This window comes from Strongyloides ratti (assembly GCF_001040885.1).
Source record: "Strongyloides ratti genome assembly S_ratti_ED321, chromosome : 1".
Classification (NCBI taxonomy): Eukaryota; Metazoa; Nematoda; class Chromadorea; order Rhabditida; family Strongyloididae; genus Strongyloides; species Strongyloides ratti.
This window is the reverse complement of record NC_037307.1, coordinates 2,374,799-2,400,218: the sequence shown is the minus strand read 5'-3', so window position 1 is coordinate 2,400,218 and position 25,420 is coordinate 2,374,799. Positions and strand designations below refer to the sequence as shown.

General features: G+C 21.4%; 6 protein-coding genes across 6 annotated transcripts; 4 read left to right on the top strand and 2 right to left on the bottom strand.

Annotated features, from left to right (window-relative positions):
* Nucleotides 1-3,474: 3,474 nt before the first annotated feature.
* On the top strand, nucleotides 3,475-5,274 carry SRAE_1000074800 (Thioredoxin family and Thioredoxin-like fold domain and Thioredoxin domain and ERV/ALR sulfhydryl oxidase domain-containing protein; the record flags this gene model as incomplete). Its single annotated transcript, XM_024647617.1, has 2 exons — nucleotides 3,475-4,116; nucleotides 4,177-5,274. 2 exons carry the CDS (start codon nucleotides 3,475-3,477, stop codon nucleotides 5,272-5,274), a joined length of 1,740 nt encoding a protein of 579 aa, XP_024501677.1.
* A 539-nt stretch (nucleotides 5,275-5,813) lies between these two features.
* Nucleotides 5,814-7,666, bottom strand: SRAE_1000074700 (Serine/threonine-protein phosphatase 2A 65 kDa regulatory subunit A alpha; the record flags this gene model as incomplete). The annotated part of the gene is made up of 2 exons (XM_024647616.1): nucleotides 5,814-7,417; nucleotides 7,480-7,666. 2 exons carry the CDS (start codon nucleotides 7,664-7,666, stop codon nucleotides 5,814-5,816), a joined length of 1,791 nt encoding a protein of 596 aa, XP_024501676.1.
* A 717-nt stretch (nucleotides 7,667-8,383) lies between these two features.
* Nucleotides 8,384-9,366, top strand: SRAE_1000074600 (Pre-mRNA-splicing factor 38B; the record flags this gene model as incomplete). The annotated part of the gene is made up of 3 exons (XM_024647615.1): nucleotides 8,384-8,446; nucleotides 8,497-8,533; nucleotides 8,585-9,366. 3 exons carry the CDS (start codon nucleotides 8,384-8,386, stop codon nucleotides 9,364-9,366), a joined length of 882 nt encoding a protein of 293 aa, XP_024501675.1.
* A 1,792-nt stretch (nucleotides 9,367-11,158) lies between these two features.
* Nucleotides 11,159-12,380, top strand: SRAE_1000074500 (Protein expanded; the record flags this gene model as incomplete). The annotated part of the gene is made up of 2 exons (XM_024647614.1): nucleotides 11,159-11,539; nucleotides 11,598-12,380. The coding sequence occupies 2 exons, from the start codon at nucleotides 11,159-11,161 to the stop codon at nucleotides 12,378-12,380; spliced, it is 1,164 nt and encodes a 387-aa protein (XP_024501674.1).
* Nucleotides 12,381-12,849: 469 nt separating this feature from the next.
* On the bottom strand, nucleotides 12,850-17,556 carry SRAE_1000074400 (Schnurri; the record flags this gene model as incomplete). Its single annotated transcript, XM_024647613.1, has 2 exons — nucleotides 12,850-15,719; nucleotides 15,777-17,556. 2 exons carry the CDS (start codon nucleotides 17,554-17,556, stop codon nucleotides 12,850-12,852), a joined length of 4,650 nt encoding a protein of 1,549 aa, XP_024501673.1.
* Nucleotides 17,557-23,087: 5,531 nt separating this feature from the next.
* Nucleotides 23,088-23,617, top strand: SRAE_1000074300 (Hypothetical protein; the record flags this gene model as incomplete). Its single annotated transcript, XM_024647612.1, has 2 exons — nucleotides 23,088-23,361; nucleotides 23,418-23,617. 2 exons carry the CDS (start codon nucleotides 23,088-23,090, stop codon nucleotides 23,615-23,617), a joined length of 474 nt encoding a protein of 157 aa, XP_024501672.1.
* Nucleotides 23,618-25,420: the final 1,803 nt, after the last annotated feature.

The window sequence follows — 25,420 nt, the reverse complement described above, 5'->3', positions numbered from 1 at the left end:
TAACTATTCAGGATTATATTTAAATTTATTATTTAAGTATAAAAACAATATAGTGAAGTTGTTGACAAAAAAAAACTTATAAACTAATCTCAAATTTTAGAGCAGAAATTTATTTATCATTCTACTAATTTTTATTTTATTTATACTATAGAAAAAATAATTATGATATTTAAATTATTTAAAAAAAGTAGTAAAAATCAGTTTTCTTGTCTATTGTATTTTTAAAAACAAACATACTAGTGTTTGCAGGTAATTAAAGCATTTTTATATAAAGTGTTATTGTTGTAGTATTACAAAATAATAATACTTAATTTTTCAACCAATTTTTGAATTGTATTTTTATTTCCTTCTACTGGAATTTTAATATAAAAAATTTTGATTGTAATTTTGTATATATTTATTTTTAAAGAAAAAAAAAATTTTTTTTTAATGATAGATAAAATTCTATTAATTCATTCTTGAATATACTAATTTATTTTGATAAATTAATTAAAAATAGAAAATATATTTCTTTTTCAGAATTTATTATGTATTTAATAATTTTGTTAATATGTTTTAGAATATTGTAAATAATTATTTTAACCTATTAATGAAATTATTTTAAGTAGTTAAATTTCTCTAAAAATATACAAGTTTTAAAATTAGTTTTTATTTAATTACTTTATTTTTAATTGAATTTTTCAATTAATTAATTAATATTTTTATTATTTAATATTTTAATAATATTTCCATGAAAAATATTTTATAATTTTATTATTATATAAAACATAAGCAACAAGCTTAAGATAAAATATTTTTATTTAGTGCAATTATTTATTCTACTTTTTTTTTCTTAATCTTTTTCTAATGATATATAAATTTGTCTTAATTGATTATCCATATAATTTTTAAAGAGTTAGTTGGAATAAATATATTTATTATTTCATCTGACATAAATAATATATTTCTAATTAATTTTTTTTTATATAAAATAAATTTCTTTTTATTTATGAACTTTAGAAATTTGATAAATTTTGTCTAAGACGATTATGGTATTAAAAAAAGTCTAAATATTTTAATATGAAAAATAATATTTTTTTAACATGATTTATTATATTAAAAGTGCTTGTATTTCTAGAATTATTATTATTACATTATTAATTCTTAGTAAATTCAATGTATATAAAAATATAATCATGAAAATAGTAAAATTAATATTGTAAAAATAAATTTCTATTTAGCTAGTAATACTAAAATTTTAATAATTAGCTTAACTTGTTGTAATATTAATATATTAAAATTAATAAATATATTTCCTTAATGAAATATATTCTTTATTAATTAGTTTTATTTCAATTTATAATAATAAATAATAAATATATTAAAGGTTTTAGTTAAATTTAGTCATTCCTATTTTATAAAATATTTTCATTCCAAGAATTTTTTTTTCATAAAATTGTAGTAAATTAATTTTTACAAATTATACATTAAAAATGTATCTTAATTTACTACATCTGTAATTTTATATGATAAATCAACAAAAATATAGATATATATATATTATTTGTAATAAATAATAAGCATGATAAGTTGAGTGAAATGTCAATAACTGGGATCTAGTTGCTATTTTGGTTTTAATTAAACATATTGAAGAATTAAATAAATTGACTATGATTATTAACTATATAATAAAAAATTTTTTCAATTGAAGGAACATAATGATTATTTGAATTAGAATAATAATCTCTTTTACAATAACACACACATTAGATTTTATAGAATTAAAAAGAATAAATAGATAATATATCTAATCAAAATATTGTGACTAAACACTTTTCTTCTATCCCAAATTTTCTCATTAAAATATAAATAAAATAACAATAAATCATTTCTAAATAAGATATAAAAAAAAATTTATTTTCAACTAACAATTGTTTGTAGCTTTGTAAATAGAAATTTTATATTTTAAATATAAGGATAATATTGTCTTTTTTTGATCTCTATATTAAATATTAATCTACAGGTGTAATATTTATGGAATAATCTATTGTTACATCTTGATCACCTGTATTTCTAAACACATTTTTATTATAATATAAAATTTTTTATTATAAAAATATTTCTATAAAATGAAACTTATTTAAAATATATATATGATATTTAGAATATTTATAAATATATATATAAATATTACTTCTTACCATAATATAATAAAATATAAATTAACACGTACATATAAATTACTATATTAAAGTATATGAGTATAAATATACATTATTCAGAAATCTCTTTTTGTTTTCCTTCTTTTAGTTTTACATTTATTTATCATCAAACATGTTACTTTTCAAATATTTATCAAACACTTTGCACTAACCTTATGTTATTACACAAAAGTTTAACTCTTATTAGATAAAGATTATTAAATATTCTTAATAAAATAATTTTTTTACTATTTTTTTCTTTTTTTTTTTTTAAATATAACATCATTAAATTTTTATTTTATAATGTTAGAAATAAGTATTATTTCAAGTGTAAAAGAATAAATATTTTTATTGTAATTTTTGGTTTTATTTTGTAATCTTTGAAATCGCGACCTCAAATTTAATAGTTATATGATTGTTGGCGCTTAGGACTATTATATATTATGAAATATTAAATGTAAAAAATTAGAGATTTTTTACAGTTTTAAAAATTATTGAGTCTTGTGATACGTGTTTTAAAAAATATTTTTATTAAATAATTGAGTTTTGTAATTTTTATTATAATTTATTTTTTTATAGGGGTTAGTGATACCACTTGTAAAATTTAAGTTAATTTAATAAATTTTTAACTTCTAATATTTAAAAATATATTTATTATAAATTTCTTTGTATTAAAGGTTAAAGACAAGACGTGCCTGTCACGTATCCCTCTATGTCCAATGATTTTTATATCTTTTAATACAACTTTAAGACATAAACTAACTGTGATTATCAATGTCCTCATCTTATACAATGAAAAAGTTATACATTAGTTTATTTTTAAGTTAAGATTTTGATACAAATTGATATTCTAAAAGGGTTATAGAAAAATAGGATATTTTAAATAATTTCATTTCATAATATTTTATGGATAATTAAAATTGTTGAAACAAATATCTAGTTTTACTATTTATTTATCTTTCGTGATAAAATAGTTTAATAAATATAATTATTTATTAAAATTACAGGACTAAATTAATAATTATTTACTTTAATAAATTTTTATAATAATTTTTTTAAATTATTTAACATTTGCAAAATGTTACTACATTTTTTTTTATGTTGATCTATTTTTGTTTTTTTATAAAAATATTTATTACTTTACTTCTATTTTAATAATAAAAATAAGATTTATGTATCTTCTTTTTTTTTCATAAAAAAATTAATAAATATGCAAAATAATATTTATTTTTATAGACATTTATAAAGGAAAAAAAAAGAAATTTTTTAATTAATTTATTGTAATTTTTTTATTATGCAAGTGTATTATATAAAATTATTTTTACACTTAATTTTCCTACATATAACATGTACTTTAGCAGAGGTAGCTGATCATACAACTGAACCAAAAGGAACACATGCTACATTATATACAAATGAAGATTATGTTATTCAATTAGATGCTGCAACATTTAATGATACAATTTATTGTGATGGAAAAGAAGATTGTTCAGCTTTTATTGTAGAATTTTATGCTGATTGGTGTGGGCATTGTCGTAATTATGCTCCAATGTATGTTGAGTTGGCTGATGATATTAAAAAATGGAAAAATGTTATTAAACTTGCTGCTATTAATTGTGCTGATAGTTATAATTTACCAATTTGTACTATACATAATATACGATCATTACCAACAATAAAATATTTTGAAAAAAATTCAAAAGTTTCTGATAATGGTATGAAATTTAAAGCATATCATAATATTGCGAGTATGCGAAAACAAATAACAGAATATGTAATAAGAGAACAACATACTAAAAATTATGATAATTGGCCAAATTTTGAATATATTGGAGAAATTTCAAGATTTAGTCAGTTATGGAATGGCTTAAATGAAAATATTTCAACTATGGCCATTCTTTTTGATAATGAAAAAAATGATTTATTAGGATCATTAGTATGTTGTTGTTTTTTTTTTATATTCATATTGAAAAATATTTTCTTTCTTTTTTTTTAGGTTCTCCTTGATCTTAGTTATTATTCAAATAAAGTAATAATTAAAAGAAGTGATAAAAGTCATCCACTTGCTGCAGCATTTGATGTACAAACATTTCCAGCTGTAACAATAATTAAACGTGGTGATAAAAAACCTATTTTTGTATCAGATTTTAGAAAAATGATTTCTGGTGAACTTGATTCATTCTTTAATGCTGATAATATGGTTGACACAATTATTAATCATACCCCAGATCGTATTAATCGTTCCTCTGTTGATTGTAACACTTCCCCTGAACTTTGCCAACCAAAATATTTTGTCTCTGAAAGTGATATGTTGAAAGCTATCAAATATGCTTTAACAAATGAAATTGAGTTGGTTGGGCAAAATTTGACAGGCAATAGTTTGACGGCATTATATAATTTTGTTAATATGCTTAATGATTATTATCCAGGATATACAAAAAATGGATCAGATAACACTAGTGTTAAAATTCTCGAAAATTCTTCAAAGGCAAAACAAATATTTTTCAATCTTAAGCAATTTTTGACAATTAAAATGATGGAAAATTCTTTGACACTTGATGATTGGGTAAATGAATTTAAAAAATATGAACAAAAATTTGATAATCCTTTTGCTGATGATGCTGATTGGGAACATTGTAAAGGTACAGAACCAAGATACAGAGGTTATACATGTGGTCTTTGGACACTTTTCCATACAATTACTGTATCAGCTTACAACGATGCACCTGTAAATGGTGATTTTGATCCAATTCCAATTATATATTCTATTAGGGGTTGGGTTGAAGAATTCTTTGGTTGTGAATATTGTAAAAAACATTTCATTGAAATGACTGGAAGAAAATTTAAAATTGAAGATCATATGAAAACAAAAGAAGATACATATTTGTACTTATGGAAAGCACATAATATTGTCAATAACAGAATTAAGGGACATGATTCAGAAGATCCTAACTTTAAGAAATATCAATTCCCAGCAAAATTCCTATGTAAAGAATGTAATGAAGATTTCGAATCACTAGATAATCCAAAAACTCATAAATTCCTTCAAAGTTATTATTCAAATATTAATCCTTATGTAAAAAAAACAATTTAAAAAGAAAAATTATTTATCTAATTTATAAAAAAAAATGTATTATAGCTTTAGTTTTTACATCTTTATTTTCAATATCTCTTATTGAATCGAAAAAAAAAATATTAGAATAAAAATAGAAACATATACAAAAACCATTTATTTTAATTACAAAATTATCATTAAAAATTAAAATACACTAAAAAAGAAATATCTCAGGAAAAAAAAACCTATTCTGGGATATTGAAATATATGTAAAAAAAAAGACTTAAAAGGGAAATTAAATTCCCGTCATAAAACTCCACAATGAGATAGTGCCAATATGTTACATAAAAATTGACATTATTGATATTCTATAACAAAAAAAAAGGAAGTAGTCTTTCTCGGTACTTATATATCTATTATAAAAATAGAACATAAACCGTATTTAAAAAAAAAAATAATATTAACAAAAATTTAAATATATGAATATCAGAAGGAGCACATCTCATAGACAGATATACGCAATAATAATTATTTATAATTTAATGTTAATAAATGTGTTATATTATACTCATTGAATATTAAATTGAGAGATTTAAAGCAGATATTGACTCTTCTGCAAAGTATCGTACATCAAAATCTTCATCATTTACAAGTTTTGATAGTATAGACTTAATTTCAGTATCTAGTTTTACTTTTGCAACTACATTTCCAACAGGAACACATGTTTTTGCTACATTAAACCTAACATTAGATACTTTGTCATCTGAAAGTTTAGTTAACATTGGAAGTACATGTTGAGTTACTTGATTTTGATCAAGGACAGATGAAATGCTTTTAAGACAGAAAAGGCATGTCATTCTATGAAGATAATTAGAATGTTTTGACAAATCATTTACAGTTGGAAGAATCTTTGTTATAACCCATTCTGCTCCAAATTTCTCTCCAAGTTTTTTAAGTATGTTACAAGTTGCTTGACGTATAGCAAATACGTTATCACTAAGCCATTGTACACAAAGTGGAAGTAATTTTTCTTCAAAGAAACTTGTTCCGAGTTGATCCGCCAACAATGGCATATAATCAACAATAGCTAATCTGACCCTCCATTTACCATCTTCTGCTAATTCATTAATTGCAGGAAGTAAAGAATTAGTCAATTCTCCCATACCAACAAGATTACTAATTTTATCAAGAGATGATATAATGTTAAGTCTGACTTCGGCAGTCTCGTCTCTAAGCAATTGTAAGTATATTGGTAATAAATGATCAGTAGTATTTTGTGAACCAAATAATGGAGCCAACCCCATTATAACTGATGCCAAACTAGTCTTCACATGATGATTTAAATCTCCAACCAAATCTTTTATTACAGGTAAAATATCATTAAGAAGAAATGTTAAACGTCCTTCCTCTGGCAATTTACCACAAACAGCTTCTAATTTACTAGCAGCAGCACCTCTAACTTCAGCTTCTTGATCTTTTAATAGTAATATATAGGCACGCATAAAATCATTCATAGATTCTACAGAAACAGAACTAAGAAGATCTGGGAATTTTTCAGCAGCCATAAATCTAACTTTCCATGATCTATCACCAACAAGACTCAAAAGAGCATCTTTTAAACCATTAGGGAATTTTCCTTCTTTTTTTAATATTTCAGCAAGAGTAATTCCAGCTTCAACAACTAATAATCTTACAGTGTCTTGTTCATCAAGAGACATGTTCAAAAATACAGGTAAAAATTCATCTCTCAAAAAATCAACTTCCATTACACGGGCAAATTCACTTAATTTTGATACAGCAGCTCTTCTTACCATAGGTGTATCATCTGCGCATAAATTTTTAAAAGCTCCACGGAGCTCTGTCTTTACTGCAGGTGATGCTCTCTTGTAAGCAACAGAAAAAAGTCCACAAGCAGAACATCTCGAGGTAAACCATTCACCTGTAGCTAAACGAAGAAGCATTGGTATAAAGTTTTCTTCCAACGATTGTGGTGAATGTTTTTCAGCTACTCTTATTAAAGATTCAACAGCTTTCTCACGAACAACAGTTTCTTCAATGTTAGCTAGATTTTCTAAAGGTGGCAAGAGTGAATGTACAAAACTTGGTCCACCAACAAGAGCTGTAAAATTGCCTAATTGGTCGGCTAAAGCAAGAAGAACCTCATCTTCATCATAGATAGTATCTTAAAAAAAAATTAATAAAATAATTTAACTAATATTTATAAAAAAATATTTCTAAACAAACCTGTCAAGAAAGGAATAAGTTCAAGTCTTGTTCTTTCAGCTCCTAACGCTAAAGCAATGATTGATAATTTCCTTATTGAATTTAATCTTAATTGAACATCTTCATTTCTCAATTCATCAATTAATACTGCAATTGGATAAAGACTTTCTTCATCAGATTCCATATTAGCAACTTGCGCAGCAGTCATATTTTGTTTTTTCTATAATATCCTATCTATAAATAATAACAATAACATAAAGATACAATCCTCATAAGCGTTAAAATACATATACACATTTCGATGGATATATAGTATTGATGAAACAACTCAAAAAAAAAAAAAAAAAACAAATGAAGTAGGAAAACAAGCATACAAATAAAGGTTTTTTTCTAAATAATATTACCGCTAGTACTATGTCAATATTGACAGAATTAATTTTTTTTTTTTGACTTCTTAACTCCACTTCCTAAATTAGCAATAAAAAAATAAAGTTATTTTTATGTATAAAGCAAGAAGAAAAGCACATATATACATATGCATATTAATCTTATAGATAATAAACGTACGCGCGTCAACCATTAAAATTTAGCATTAATCAATTGTTAGAAACATTATTAAAAAAATACATAGAAAAATTTAGAAATGCTTATTGAATTTATATATCCAAAGGTTAATCAAATGCTAACTACAAATAAATGGATGAGTAATGAAACATTTGGCAACCCTAAAATACAGGGAATCGACTTTAAAATATAAAGTTCACGATTATTTGCATCGCATCAAAAGTTTATACATAATTCCAAAATACTGATAACGGCGCGGCCTACGTCATCTGAAGATGGTGAAAGTATATAGAAAAGTTGAAGACAATTACTAATAAAGACATTTTCATGTTATTGTGAAATTAAATTATTTTTTTTAAATATGGACAAATATGAAGTAGAATATGAAGATGATCCAAATGACTCAGCTATTCCAAATATACAGGTATTTTTTACATAAATATTAAATTTAAATAATTGAAGTATATAATTTAGAAGATAACACGCGGTAATAATACATTGCCTGAATATGGTAATAGACAAACAATGAATCTCAATAATTTACTCTATACAAATATAATAGAAAGTGTATATTGGAAAGAGTATCTTCACTCACTAACAACTTTTCATCAAGTACAAGATGAAATAATTAAAAAAGTTAAATATTTAGAACCATGGGAACATGGTTCTCGAAATCCAAATTCTTCATGTATAGGAGTACGAGGTGTTTCAGCTGGTGGAAGAGTAACTACTGCATTTTGTTTATTATACAAATTATTTACTTTAAAATTAACTAGAAAACAAATCGTTTCCATGATTAATAATGATCAAAATACTTATCTAAGAGCTATCGGATTTTTATATATTCGGTATTGTCAACCACCTAAGGATTTGTATGATTGGTTTGAACCTTATTTACATGATAAAGATGTTATATTAATAAGATCCAGAAATAAAGGTGAAATAACAATAGGAGAAATGTTAAAGAATTTACTAACAAACCTTGATTTTTATGGAACATTACTTCCAAGAATACCAATACCAATACAAACATCTATTGATAAAAAAATTGGAATTGGTGATAAAGGAAATTATGCAAGAGATAAAAGTGGGAAATATTCAACTTCAGAAAAGATTAATGATTTAAAAAGTCACTCAAAAAGACATCGTCGTGGTAGTCGTAGTCCTAATGACACTAGAAAAGATGACAAAAAACATCGTTCTCGTTCAAGATCGTACGAAAAAAATTGGGATAGTTATCCATCAAAATTAAGTACAATTAAAGATAAGATATGTTCTCATCATCGAAGACACCACCATTGTTCAAAACACCAGCATACTTGTCCTAAAAAATTTAAAAAATAAAAGTATTGTAATTTGTTTTTTTTTAATTAGGGGTAATGAAATTTTTGATCTTTGTAAAATGTTAAATAGATATGCTTATCAACTTTGTGTTAGTAAAAATTTATTATTTTAATATATCACAATGTCATAAGCTATTTTTTTCATGCAACTTTTTACCTCAGGACAAATAAATATTTCAATCTATATGAAGATTTCGTATTAAATAATGTATTTATAATGTGAAAAGTATGTCTATGCTATTAAAGAAGTCTGACAATTCTAGCAGCATAGCATATATTAATATATCTATATATTTTGAAAGTAGTTGTGGGGCATTTTTATTTTTAACAATAACGAAAAAATTCCAATGTCGAATAAATAAAATTAAAAAGGAATGTTTTTGTTAAACTGATTAATTTAATATCATGGAAATAAAATAATATTAGTTGAACAATAAACCAACATTTAGTAACAAAACAGTCATATGAATATATCAACTAACTTTATATATATGATATAAAATATATTGACAAAATACTACAATAAATAAATTAAAAAATTTGAATATAATATAATTGAAAAACAGAAAGTTTTTAACAAATACAAATTTATAAAATATTTTGATTGTTATCATATACAAAAATAATATTTACCAAATTTTTTTCAAAACATTGATTATAACAATTAGAAAGAATGACAAAAAACATTATAAACTTTTGATAATAACTATAACTTTTTTTTTAATTAACATACTACTAAATAAAAAGTTAGTTTATTTTTACCATTGGTTATTTATTATAAGTGGTAAAATTTATTATGGTTGGCATTTTTTTCATCATACTCTAAATTTTTATAAATCAAATTAATAAAAATATAGCTTTTAAATCACATTACTAGATCAATAATTATATACTAGAAAAATTTCCACTTTGCTAATGTTAAGCATTCATTTTATCTTAATACATTAAATAATTTCTTACTACAATTTTTTACATAGCAATAATGTTATCATAATGATATCACTAGATTAGTAATAAGTTGTTATAAAATGGTATAAAAATATTCAAAATATTTTTCTTAATTACTTAAAAATTATTTTATTATAAATATTAAATAAATTTCAAGAATATTTTTTAATTAAAATATTAAGTAAAAATTGATAAAGAGAAATTTAATAATAATAAAAATAATATAATGTTTATATTATAGTAAATATTTTTAAAATACCAAATAGTGTTAAATGTTATATATAATTTTTTAATTTAAAAATAAGATACCATAAAGTTTTGAAAAGAGATAAAAATGTTACATTTAAAAAGTTTTAAACTTTTATATATATTTATAAATTTAATACTTCCATAATTTAATTAATATTTTTTTTTTCTTATTTTTTTTTCTTATTATTAAATTTTTACTGACAACCACTAATATAAAATAGAGTAAGATAAATTATCAAAAATAAAACTTGTCAATTATAATTGTCAAAACATTTATAAAAAAAAAGGTGTTTTCTCATAAAACACAAAACTTTTTGTTTACCGATAAGAAATATAGTAACTAATACTTAAGGCTGAGAAATATCGATAAAAACAAAGCGCAAAGATAACTTGAGATACAATCAACCTGTTATTGGATACGGGCTGTGTAATTCAGTCTTGTAAAATGAGTATGCTTCCTAGAGATTTGAATAAATGGCTCCTGCTGGGTACTGAGATGTTTTTTTATGGCATACTAATATGTATATAATTAGAATATAAGAAAAGTAAATAAAAAAAAAAGTATTATTTTTAATTAAAGATAATTGTTTGTTAGGATGATTAATTTATTTTCTAAATATAAGAAAGGAACATCTACTTCATCAGCCGATTCTGCTATCTCATGGAATAGTTATGTTGAAATTGTTGAAAATATAGATATTGATAGATTATCTGAGAATAGTATTTTTCTTCTTATTTATACTTGTGATAAACAAATCATTCCCGTTGTTGCTGATGAAAATTGTTTTGTTACTGAAGTTTACAAGAAATGTTGTACTTATTTAGGTATTCAAGATTTAGCATATATGGGATTATCTGTAAGGAATACAATATTTAGTGATGAAAGTTGTGCCAACAAAAAGCAATATGAATATTATTTTATTGAAAATGAAATAAAATTATGCAAAGCATTAAAAATGTATTCACATTTACTAGATGTAAGTTTTTTTTTTTTTAAGTATACTCTATAATATAAATAATACCATATATTTTTAGTTGCAAAAGTATGGTAAAAACTCAGATGGTGTTATAACATTATATATGAGAATAAAATATTTTACTCAAAATATTTCATTAATTCGTTGTCAAATTGTCTTACGACACTATTATCTTCAATTAAGAAATAATTTTCTCCAAAATCAACATATCTATTCACTTTGTAATGAAGAATTATACTGGTATTTTATATATCATATTATTTTGGCTGATGGACATGGAAATGATTCAAATAAATTACCTTATCATAAATATTTTCCAGCATGGATTCTTAAATTTCGTGGTATACTTTTTATTAAAAATAGTCTCGATCAATTAAATTTACAACATAATATAAATAATAAAGTAATAGCAATGAAAAAATTTTGTGAAGAAATTACAAATAATACTACATTTTCTTTAAATGCTCATCTATATTTTCTTAGAATGATAATAAGAAAAAATGAAATTATAAATATAACATTTGCCATATCTGATGAAGGAATAGTTTTATGGAATACCAATTATAAACAAATGTCAGTGGAGTGTAAAAAAGTTAAATGGAATAAAATTTGTAAAATATTATTATGTAAAGATAAGATTATGATTGAAAGTAGTGATGGTTTTTGTGGTGAAATTTTATGCCAATCTAAGAAAGATGCAAAAGAAATTTTTTTATTTTGTAAAAGATTCCACCAACAAACTTTACATTTTAATTTACAAGCTTATAATAATGCTTATATATTTGGAGATAATTTTAGTATTTTTAGTTATTCAGAATCAGATGATCATATTGAAGTATAATACTTTATGATAATTTTTAAAAAGTATATTTGTCTCAAAAAAATTATGATTTTTAATAACAATTTATTAATAAAAATATTTAAATTTTATAACAAAAAAATATTCTAACGATTATAAATTTTCATTTACAATTAAGCTTTGACGCCAGAGATCAAAATAATTGACAGTTGTAAATTTTTCTTTTTTTTTTCTAAAAAATCTAATAAGACATATATATTAATATATATATTTATATATTTGAAAATAGCAGTTTTCTTTAATTAAACCAGTAACTATGTTGTTTTTTTTTAATCATTTTGTTCTTTTTTATAAACATAAATTTTCTTTTACATATATGTATATAATTAACAATATACAATAAAGATACATTCGTTCCACAAATTATATCTTTGAAAATTGTAAAAAAGAAAAAAAAATTGACTAGTGCAGTACTAATGTGTGACATAAAATAAAAAAAAAAATTGGTTTATCATTTGTTATCAGTAGCAATTACTGTCATCACAGGCATTGTTCCATTTCTCTCATCTTCTAATATTTCATTTGCTTTAGAAATAATACTTTGACGAGCTGCATCACAATCTTTAGTATCAACTTTTGTTAAACAATGTGGATTTCTTCTTAAAGCACATGTTTGATCTTCATTTAATTTTCCTAATATACTCATTTTTGTGATATGTTGCTGTGATCGTAAATGCTTAGCTAATACACCATGTGTACGAAAACCTTTATTACAATCATTACATAAAAATGTTCTACTACCATTATTTATATTATATGTTGGGGTACTAGAAGTTGATGAATTTGATGAATTTTCATTAGGTGATACATGACCACTCATTGATATATCATCACCATTTCCTAATTTATCTAAAAATAAATTTTTTATATTTGATGCATTTAATGTATGAAATGCTTCAATATGTTTTATCATTGATGTTTTACTTCTTGTACATGTTCTACATTTTGGACAATAATAATTTTTAACTCTATGTGAATTTTTTTCAATTGTATGTGTATGTTGATGTAATATCCATTCTTGTTCTTTTCTAAATTTTTTTTCACATATATCACAAGCATATTCATTAACGTCTTTTACTAAAAAAGAATCATTTGTAGTAGTTAAATTATTTGATACATTTAATTTAATATTATTTATTTGTCCATTTGTTTGATATTCATTATTTCCATCATTAATATTATTTTTAATACTACAAGAATTCTGATGCTTGTTATTTTCACGAATAATTATATTATTTGTATTAGCAAAAGACTTATCGTCTAAAAAAGACGTCATAGACATTGATTCATTTCTAATACGTTGTATTGTTCTTTGAAAATCTTGTTGTTTTTTATTATCTTCATCAACTTCAACATCATTTTCACTAAATGATGCTGGTGGTGCTGATTGACATGATCTATTAAATTCTGGTTCACCCCATGTTGGAGTATCTTCTGGTACTACAGGATTACACCATAATGATGGTGGTGTATGAGCACGACGATCTTGTATAATAACTTCTTGCCCATACTTACGATAAATATTTCTTTCATAAACAGGAGCATTACGATTTTCATCGTCATCATCAGATTCATTATCAATATTCATAAAAGCTGCCTCATGTTTACCCATTTTAACAATATCAGCAGCTTCAGAGGGATCTTCTGTAATAATTTGTAATTGTCCTTCATCACAAAATAATACATTATTATATGATGTTGTTGGTTGATCTGGTAATTCAATACCACTTTTTTGTTCAGCTAATTTTCTAGAATGTGCTTTAGAAAGTAAATGTTTTGTTAAATTTCCTTTAGTTTTAAAACTAAAACTACATTGTATACATTTAAATGGTCTAATATCAGTATGTGAATTTAAATGTTTTTTTAACATTGATGGTTTTTTACATCTTATACCACATCTTTCACAAACATATCTTCCACGACCACGTCCTCTAACATAAACATAAACTTCATCTGTCTTATAACCAGCTAAACCATTTGAACTTTCAATTCTTATTCTTTTACTATTATCATTTGATGTTGGTGGTGGTTTTGTTATTGTAAAAGATTTTTCACTACTTTCTGATGTTGTTGGTGATATATTTGAAGATAAAGTATATCCATTACTAGTTGGTTGTATAGATATTTCTTGTTTCTTATTTTCTTCTGTTACTGGTATTAATTCAACTACTTCTTTAATACAACTATCTTCTGATGAATCTTTTTTAATATTTTTATCATTAATACTTTTTGATTGATACCAATAAGTACTATGTGTCATTTTTAAACAATTAATATCACCTTTTGCAGTTGTATATTCATATGTATTCTTATTTCCTGTTCTTGTTTTTAAATTACATGATTTTAAATATTGCGAAAAATTATTATCTTCAGGTTGTGGTACTTTCCATTTAGAAAAAAAACTACTTTGTGTATCTAATTGTTCCTCATGAACAGGAATAGTATTAAGACAAAGATAAGTTTCTGATGTAATATTTCTTAAACGATGTTTACCTGACAATGAATTTCTACCATCTTGTGAATCATTTAAATTTTTATTTCCATCATTTTCTGTAGGTAAATTATTTATTGTAACAGCATAAGGCATATGTGATGAGACATTTTGTCTAACATAAGATACAGCAGTTTCAACAGCCGTTTTAATATTTTGATGAGTTGAAGGTGAAAGGCTTAATGTATCTATTAATGGTTGATTTATTGTATCATTATCTGATAATAATCCATTATTTCTAACAATATTATTAATATCATTAATTTTATTATTATTATCATTTTTTGTTTCATCAATTATATTTGGTATTGGTTGTTGAATTAAATCACCAGAAGATGTTTGTTGTTGAATATTATTATTATTAGATTTTAATAAATTACTCCATGTATTTTCATCAATATTTGTATCATAATCAGCAGCTTTTTTTATAGCATGTTTAAGCATTTTTGTACGTAATTCAATTAAAACATTTTCATCATCACCTGGTTTAAGTAATCCTTGATCAATAGCAGGAATAATATTTTTTGCCTCTGCTGCAAATTCAGAAAAACTTTGTTCACTCATTTGTCGAAGATCTTTCATTTTAAAAATTTTAAATGGAAGATTTTTTATAACATCTTCAGCCATAAAATCAATAGTAGGAAATGAACGTTTTAATGAATTTCCTATTAATGAAGATTGTGTAGTTAAATTTGAAGAACATTTATTATCATTTTCTTGTTGTTTTAATGGATTTGAATTAATAGTTAAAGTAGATGATGGTATATCATTATCATTATTATTATTATTTGAAAGTGATATATTCGCTGATGATACAACATTTCCTGAATCTAAAAAATTTTAATTTAAAAAAAAAAGAAATATATATTATAAAAATTAAAACATACTTATAGAAGAATCTTTAATACTACTTTCACCTTCCTCATTTCTACTACAACGGAATGAATGTGCTTGAAGGCCAGCTTTATTAGGAAATAAAAGATTACAAAATTCACATGCAAAACCTCGTGGATGAATTTTATCAAGATTTCTAATAAATGGTTGACCATTTGTTAAACTTCCATTACTTGTACCAGATGGTAATGATGTTACAGGAATATTATTAACCATTTCTATTGAGGATGTCTGTCTTATGGATGAATCTATTGAATTAGAATTTATTGTTTGATTAAATTCTATTCCTCCTGAATTAATTTGATTTGTTGGTGATTCTTTATCACTAAAACTTGAACGATTAGATGAATTTGTCATTTGACTATCAAGTATTGATGTATTTGATGGTTGTCTATAGTATGGTCGTCGTCTAGCTAATACAGGACTTTGTTCAATAATTTCTTCATTTCTATTAATTATTTGTTGTATATGATTTGTAACAAATTTTGGATCTTTTAATAATTGAACAGAATTTGGATCTTTTGGTAATGGAGTTGTTGATGAGGTAGATTGTGGAATAGAAATTGATTGAGGTAGATTTATTGTTGCAGAAAGTTGTTGTGAAGGTTGTTGTAATAATGATTGATGCTGTAATCCATTTATCAATCCATTTCCAGCACTAACTAATACCTGAGGTGTTTGATGTTGTTGTTGTTGTTGTAATTGTTGATGATTTTTTTGTGTTATTAGAGGTGTACTTAGACCACCACTAGATTGTTTAAGCATATATTCTTTTATTAATTTTTGTGTTTCTTCTTCTGTAGATAATCCTTGTAATTGTTGTGTTATATTATTATTACCAGTTGGAAATGGTAATGATAATGAAACATTAACAGTGTTACTTTGATTTGCTGCTGCTAATAATTGATTTAACATGTGCCTTTCTTCCATAGCTCTTTTTTCAGCTAATTGTTGTTGTTTATGTGCTTCAATCATTTTATTAATTTGTTGTTGAAGATTTTGTTGCATTTGTGGTTGATTAGCTAAATGTAATTGTTGTTGAAGTAATAAATTTGTTTGAGTTGCCGTAGCTGGTGAATAATTTATCTGATTAGTTGGTTGGCTATTTCCAGATATTAATTTTGCAAGTATTGTTGGTGATACACCTGCATTTATTAATTGTTGAAGAAGTGTTGGATTAATATTTCCTTGTTGTTGTGTTGGTTGTGGTATTGGTGTTTGAGTTTTAAATGCAGAATTATATTGTGGAATGTTTTGTGTTTGTAATGATGAATTTTGTAAATTTCCACAATTTTGTAATTGATTTTGAACTTGAGCTTGAGCCTGTTGTAATTGTAATAATTGTGATAATGATGGTTGCTGATTTTGTGCCGCAGCAGCATTTAACAGTAAACTATTTTGTTGTTGTTGTTGTTGTTGATGTTGTTGATTTAATAATTGTTGATAAATCGTTGCATTATTAGATGAATTTGTGTTTGTTATTATATTTCCAACCTGTCCATTACCAGTCCCAATGAAACTACTTTGACTACCATTTCCACTATTTTGTTGTAACTGACTCAATAGTTGTTGTTGAAAAAATATTGTGCTTAAATCATTCAATGTATGTTGATTGTTATTTGTTGGTTGAAGCAAAGTTGATCCATTATTTAATGAAGTTAATAAATTTCCAGAAACCTGTCCAGAATTTAGGAGAGCAGAAAAATCTTGATTTTGATTTAATTGAATAGATGGATGATTTGAGCCTAAACCCTCATTTGATATAAAAGACATCAGAGGAGTTTATATTAGCCAATAATAGGCAATAAATATTTTCAAAAAATTTAGATAATTTAAAGAATTTTGAAATTCAAATATAATATACTAAGTGAAATACTAAAATTGATTGAATTTAATAAATTATAAAAATATCAAATCAATAAATAAACCAAAAATCATATGTAAAAAAATATAGTAAAATGCATCGTTAATGTATCAATCACCAATAGAATTAATACTTCCTACTTATCTATAACATATAAACATTAAAATCACTTTTATTAATCAACATCGGTCTATGCTTAAATTTTTACACTATTATTAACCATATGATTAGCATGTGTCTTATGAAAATATTATAAACATAAGTTTAAAATGTATATATATATTTATTATTATTATTATATATATATTCAATTAAAATATTAACATATTATTTAAAAAAAATTTTTTTTTTTGTTTAAATTTGATCAATTGAAAAAAAAAAACATATTTTTATATAATCATTTAAATTTATTACTTTTAATATTACATATATTATATTATATATATATAAAAGGGTAATGATAAAACTTTAATATATGTAAAATCTTAATGATGATAGATAAAAAAAATAAAATAGTATAGTGTATTATGAAGAAGCATTTTGGAATAGTTGTATAAAAATAATAAATATAAATATGTTGAAGAGGAAGCATTTTTAAAAAATATATGCAGAATAAATAAATAACATCTAATAAGATATGTATACGCATAAATATATAATATATATATATATATATAATATGAAAGCACTAACAGTCTAAAAAAAAAAAACTTAACAATACCTCTTTTTATAAAATTGATCGTTGACCACATCAATATAAATTGATAAACTTCCCATCATTACTTACATACATATTTATATATATATATATGTATACATAACTAACTACCAGAGACATTATACATAAGAAAATGACGACAATTGAGATAAGGATACAGAAATGAATATATAATATGAGTATATAATTGATAATAAATTTAAAAAAAAAAAGGAACTAACTATTTCTTTGTACTTACAGTTAACTTTAAGTAAATCATTATATTGTATATTTGTGATTATATGCATATTTATAAATATCATTTGCGCAATCTTTTTCTCTCTTATATTCATTTATCTTTAACAAGAGACATGCGGAAATTGGTTGTGCTTTTGTTGTTTATTGTTAAAAAGTATTATGAAAACATTTTTAGAATTTTTTCTTATACTTGAATATATTTATTTATATTTATATGATAAGATGTATATATATATAAATATGTATATACATATATATATTAAGAATAGTAGAATGGTTTAATAAATTAAATATATAGATAATTTAAAGGTATAACACAATAAAAAGGTTCAATTAAAGATAGTCTTTGATATTTTTATTATTTATTATTATAAAAAGAAAATATAATAAAAATATATATATATTTATGCGTCATGGAAAGTTTATCTACTAAATATTTTTATATATATTCGACACTAACAACTTTTTTAAATAATTTTTTTTTTTTTTCAAAGATATAAAATAAAATAAAATATTAATAATAAATAATCTATTATATTATGTAAAATAATTATATAAGTTAAATTTATTATTTATATATATATATATATATATATAAACAGGGTGTCCCAAAAATGTATGGGTACATTACATTCTTTATAAATTTTTTAATAAATATTACTTTTAATATATGTCATTTGTAAGCATAGAGTAATAGTGTTTTATGTAGAAAAATAGGACAACAATAAAAAAAAAATAACTAATTTTTTTTTTCATAAATTATGACAAATTAAAGTAAGATTTCTCATTTATTAAGAAATCTTAACATTTAATATCATAATTTATTAAAACTATATAAATTAATAATCGTAGTCAATAGTTTTTTTTCTTTAAATAATGAATCTAGAAATATTAGAAGTAATAGAAGTGAAAGAAAATATATATATATATATAGTAAATTCCTGATTTTTTTTTATTACTATTTCAAATATTCTATAGTTTTAGTAACATTTTTCGATATTTTGAAGCATCTTACTTTAATAGATCATAACAATATAAAACTATTAGTATATATAATTTATACTACATTTTTTTTAAAACTAAAACTGTAGTATCATTATTTTAAGATAACATATAAATTTAACAAAAATCATAAAATAATTTAAAATATTTTCTAAATAAATTAAAATCTTCATCAATCTATGTTGATAATAATAGAAAGATTTTTATCAAATAAAAATATTTTCTTATAAAAGTTTAATATGTATAAAATATCAATAGTAAATATATGTGAATGGATTTAATTATTGTTTTTTTTTTTTTTTTTTAAAAAAATAAAATTCCTTTTCTAGATATTATTAAACTTTTTTTTTTATACAAAAAAATGTAGTAATGTATTTATGTAGTAGTATTAAAAAGTATTTAAGTAAACATAATTTTAAATCAATTTAACATATGATTTCTTTTGATCAATAAAGAACTTTCTCTATCTTTACAAACTTTAGTAATCTAACATTACAATGTTAAACTTTTACTTCGAACATATATTTCTTAATTATAAAATTTTTTAAGTTAAAGAGAAGAAAGTATGTAATATACAAAAAGGGATTGTTCAAATATTTGTTTTAAAAAAAAAAATATAAAGTATCCCTTTTATCCATGGCTATTGCTAACCCCTTTCACTTTTATTATAAATTCATCAACCATAAAATGGGGTTTAGGAAAGACGTATAATATATTTATCCAGTAGTAATATTATAAGTAGATATAATGTAAAAGATTTTTTTTTTTTTATTGAAATACTCAACATCTCATACATAATATAATATATTGAGAGGATGTATATATATAGAGAAAGGAAGTTACATATATATATATAAAAATGGGTTCAATAATAGTATAGAGTAATGTTAAAATAAGTGCCAAAATTTATTTTAAAAAGGTTATGGGTGGCCAACTATTTTAATAGGAACCAATATATTTTTTTTCTTTTTTATGATAAAAATATGTAGATTTTAATTCTCATGAGAATTAAATAAAAATGTTTTATATAAATATATATATATATATATATATTTATTTATTTATTTTGTTATATTTGAAAAAAAAAAGAGTATATTTTATTATATTAAAGTTTTTATAAATGTATATATTTATTATATGATATTTTAAAATTATTTTGTGATGAGTTAAAAAAGAATAAAACTATTAATCAAAAAGTAATACAACATTTGGTAGATAATTTCATTAATAATGTCAAAGTTAGGTATCATTAAAAATACTCTTTACGTTTTATTGTTTTATACTATTAATTCTTAAATGTCTACTAGTGTAGATAAAATATATATATATATATATATATATATAATAAAATAGTTATATCAATGATCAGACAATTGTTATTCATTATTCATTACTTTTTGTTAAATAATTGATGCCCTTCTTTAAACTTGCTACGTTTAATTTTAAAGTATGTTGAAAATTAATGTTTGGAAAAAAAAATGTGATAAAATAAAAATATTAATGATACTTTGTTTGGTAATGAGAAATAAAAATTAAAATGATATTTTAACAATTTTGATTGATATTCAATAGAATATCACAAACATATTTATTTTGTAAGGTGCTGATAAAATTAAGTATATATACATATTATAAAATTTTTTTTTTTTTTGCAACATTTTAAAATAAAATACAATTAGTTTATAATGTAATCTTTGATGGTATCAATAAGAAAAATAGAAATGAAATATTTAATTAAAAATATTTTACAAATTAAGTAACACAAAGAAATTTTTTTTTTATTTTAAAATGTCATATGGCTTTTTGCAAAAATAAAATCAAAAAAATTTTTCTATTTTTATTCTATATTTTTATATGGAAGTTTAAAATAATTAACCATGTAAAAATTGTAATCTCTGATGATATATAAATATGTATGTTAAAATTTCTAGCTATACCACTTTATAAATAGTTAAGTAGAATACATATATATATATATATATATTTAAAGGAATTCCACCGTGGTATTTTTATTTGTTTATACATATATATAAAATGAGGGAAGATATATTTTTTTTTAAAAAAATTTCCTACATGTTTGGTTTTTGATCTTTTAAATATGGAAGATATTCATAGGCGAAATAAATGGACTTACAGAAAATTGAATAAAAAATTTTTTGTTACATAAAATTGATAAAAATATATTTAATTTACGCATATAACTCAACTAAATAATATGGTTTTTGGATCTTTGGGGAAGTTGAATAAAAAAAAAATTAATTTTTAACAGTCTAGTATGTAAGAGAAAAATTTGATTTTTAATGTTAACAATATAACTATTGGTAATATTTTTTTTTTTTCATTAATAGAGTGTGGTTTACTATAATACTAATTTATATAGAAGCAATTAGTTAAGTTTAATGATAACATAAAGTTAAAGTGTTTAGTTATAATGTTTATAGTTAAAAATAATGAAAATCATATAACAAATATTTGGTATATTTTTAAATTAAAATATCATCTATTGGTGGTATTTTATAATAAAATTTAAAAAGAATAATAGGGAAAATGCTTTAAACACTGAAAGTCTTTAAATAATTGTATAAATAAAATATTATATATCTTAAAAAAATTATGTGAACATTTTTTTAGATAAAAAATAATAATATTAAATTTAAGAATAAAGAAAGTGCTTATGACAATTGTCAATTAAGAATAAAATATATACATGTTCACATTTTACACATAGGTGATACATCTTTATCTAACGTTGTTTTAACATTTTTAAATGTGAGAGTAAAGGCTAGTTTGATAAAATTAGTTGTTGGTAACTGTTTTTTTATCAATGATTAAATCTAACTTTTAAATAATGTTTGGTAATTTCATGAAGTAAAAAAAAATTTTTTTTCTACAAATTATTATATAATAAATATCTTAAATATAATATTTTTAGATAAAAATAGTTATATTTCTTTAAATTATATAGGAAAATTTATAATAAAATATAAAAACTAACAAATATAGTAATTTTATAAATATATTATAAATCTAATTTTTACAATCAATGGTGCCATACTGTCCAAATGATTTTATAATTATTAATATATTCAAATTATTGATATCAAAAAATAGAAATAATGATAAGTGGATAGAAAAAAATTTTTTACATAACTGTATTATTATTATTGTAAACAGAAAAAAAAAATGATAGTGAAAATAAAAGTAAATTTTGACATTAATCTGTTGATTAAGATGAATTAATAAATATATGATCAAATAGTAATTGAAAAATAGGTGAAACGAAAATTAAAAAATAATATTTAAAGAGTGAAATGTTAATATTAAAAATAACTTTAACTGACAATACAATATGGTGAATAAAATTCAAATGTAAAATATAAATAATGATATTAATATAAGCAAATTATTAATATATATATATATATGCATATACATATATGATAAAAAGGAAAACACGTGCACTTATTGTATACAATTAATAAAATGAAGCATGAAATTTGTTGTTCAACTTCTGAAGATACCTTACAAGAAGGGCATATAAGTGAAATACCTATTGATCTATTAGACTCTCTTCATCATATTCCTCTTTCACCACATGAAACAAGTGATGGTTATGATCATTTTAAGTATGTTCGTTGTGAGGGACCATGTAAAAAAATTTATAAAGAAAATAAATTATGTTATTTTGGTGAATGTGGTCATGCTTTATGTGAAGGTTGTACGGTAAATGCTAAGAAATTATATAAAAATTTAAAAAGTAAGTTTATTTTTTATTATAATAATAAATGTCATTTATAAATTTTTAATTTTTAGCATGTGAAAATGAATACTTTTGTCCTTTGTCTTGGTGTTTGATAAGACAGAAAATTAAGATGATTGCTTGTTATGAAAAGCGCTCAAAATATAATTATCGTCTTAGTCAAATAATAAAAGATCACCTTCCTCTTGAAATTTATTATTTAAATATGAAAATAGATAAGATTTTAAAAAAAGGAAATCATTGTAGATGTTGATTAAATTAGATAAATTTCAATAATATTATAATTTAAAAAAAAAAAGTATATAAGTAATAATAATTTTCGATCATTGAGTCTACAAATTGAAATATGATAAACATTTTATACATTTTTATAAATTAAATTTTATTGATTATTATATATATAATATATATATAATATTTTTTGTTATTTATAATGTACATTTTTATTTTAAAAAAAAAAATTATTATTTACAGTAAAAGTTTATTAATAATAAAATTTGCAATAATTTATTGAAAAAAAAAATTATGCTCTAAGTGTAGTTTTGTTTAATGCCATATATCAACCATTTTCTAATTAGTTATTTCTAAATTTCTAATTTGTTGTTAGGGAAAAAATTTTATGTAATTAGACTTTAAGTAGAAAAGCACAAAAGATTCCTAGAAAACATAAATATATTATCATTTAACATTTTCAAATAACATACTTTCTAACCTTTAAAATAGTTAATACTTTTAAGTTATCTTTATATATCAACTTTTTTTTTATAAAAAAAAAAATTTGTTATTATCACTAAAATAAAATTTTGATACTTTAAATTAACTTTATTGAAACGTATAATTATATAAAATATCATGTAAAAAACTATCTATTTACCAGAATAAAGGATAATTATTATGCCATTTAAGAAGAAAATAACTTTTTTAACACCTTCAATAATACAGGATTACTTAGAATTTAATATATATTTTTAGACTATTTTATCATAAAAAGTTTTTATTTTTTTTACAATTTATATTAAATTGTAATAAAATATTTATGTATTTTAAATTAATAAAAAAAGCATTACATTTTATTTTCAACTAACAAAATAATAAAAATAATTGGTATATATAAGGGTAAATGTTTAAAAATAATAGCTTAGATAAAATTAACTACTTATAATATCAAGAAAATTTTTAAAAAAAAAATGAAAGTAATAAATTATCATATATACATATATATATATATATATATAAGATGTTTGATTTCAATAAAAACATGGAATTGACATTTACATAAATATAGTAGACAAGAAAAGTTTAAAAAAGAAGTGTGATAATACGATGTTTAATCTAATAATTTTTTTATATATATATTCTATTTTAGTTTTTATATATATATTTTTCAAATTATATTAAGTTAAAGAAGGAAATAGTTAGAGTAAAAATATAATTTTTAAAATGTACATCACAATTTAAAAATCATAAAATTGTAATTAATATTGTTAATTTATTTTTTATAATTATATATATATATAGATTTTTTTTACAAGTTTAGTACATTTAAAATTATTTTTAAATACCCTTATATATTACAAAAAAAAAAAATATTTTTACATCAAATAATTTAAACAAACAATATTAAACTCACATTTTAAATATTTATTTAGTTTATATATCATTACAAAAATGAATAAAAATAATTTAGAAATTAAAAAAAAAAATATATATATATCCTTATAAATTACAGTATATATCTAGAATTAACATTTTAATCAAAAATCATTATAAGTGTAACATTATTTAAATACAATATTACAATTAAATATATTTCCAATAATTTTGTTTTACTCAAAAAAAAAAAAAAAATTTAATATTCTTTATTTTTAATATTTTTATTTAAAAAAATGTTTAATAATAAAAAAAAAAAATTAAAGTAGTATTTATATGCTATAAGTGAAACAATAAATTATAAATAGTATATCCATAATTATTATCTAAATTTATTTTTAGTCTTAAAATCTATGTATAATATTTTAGTTTAAAAATAATACCAAAAGATAAAATACTTATGAAA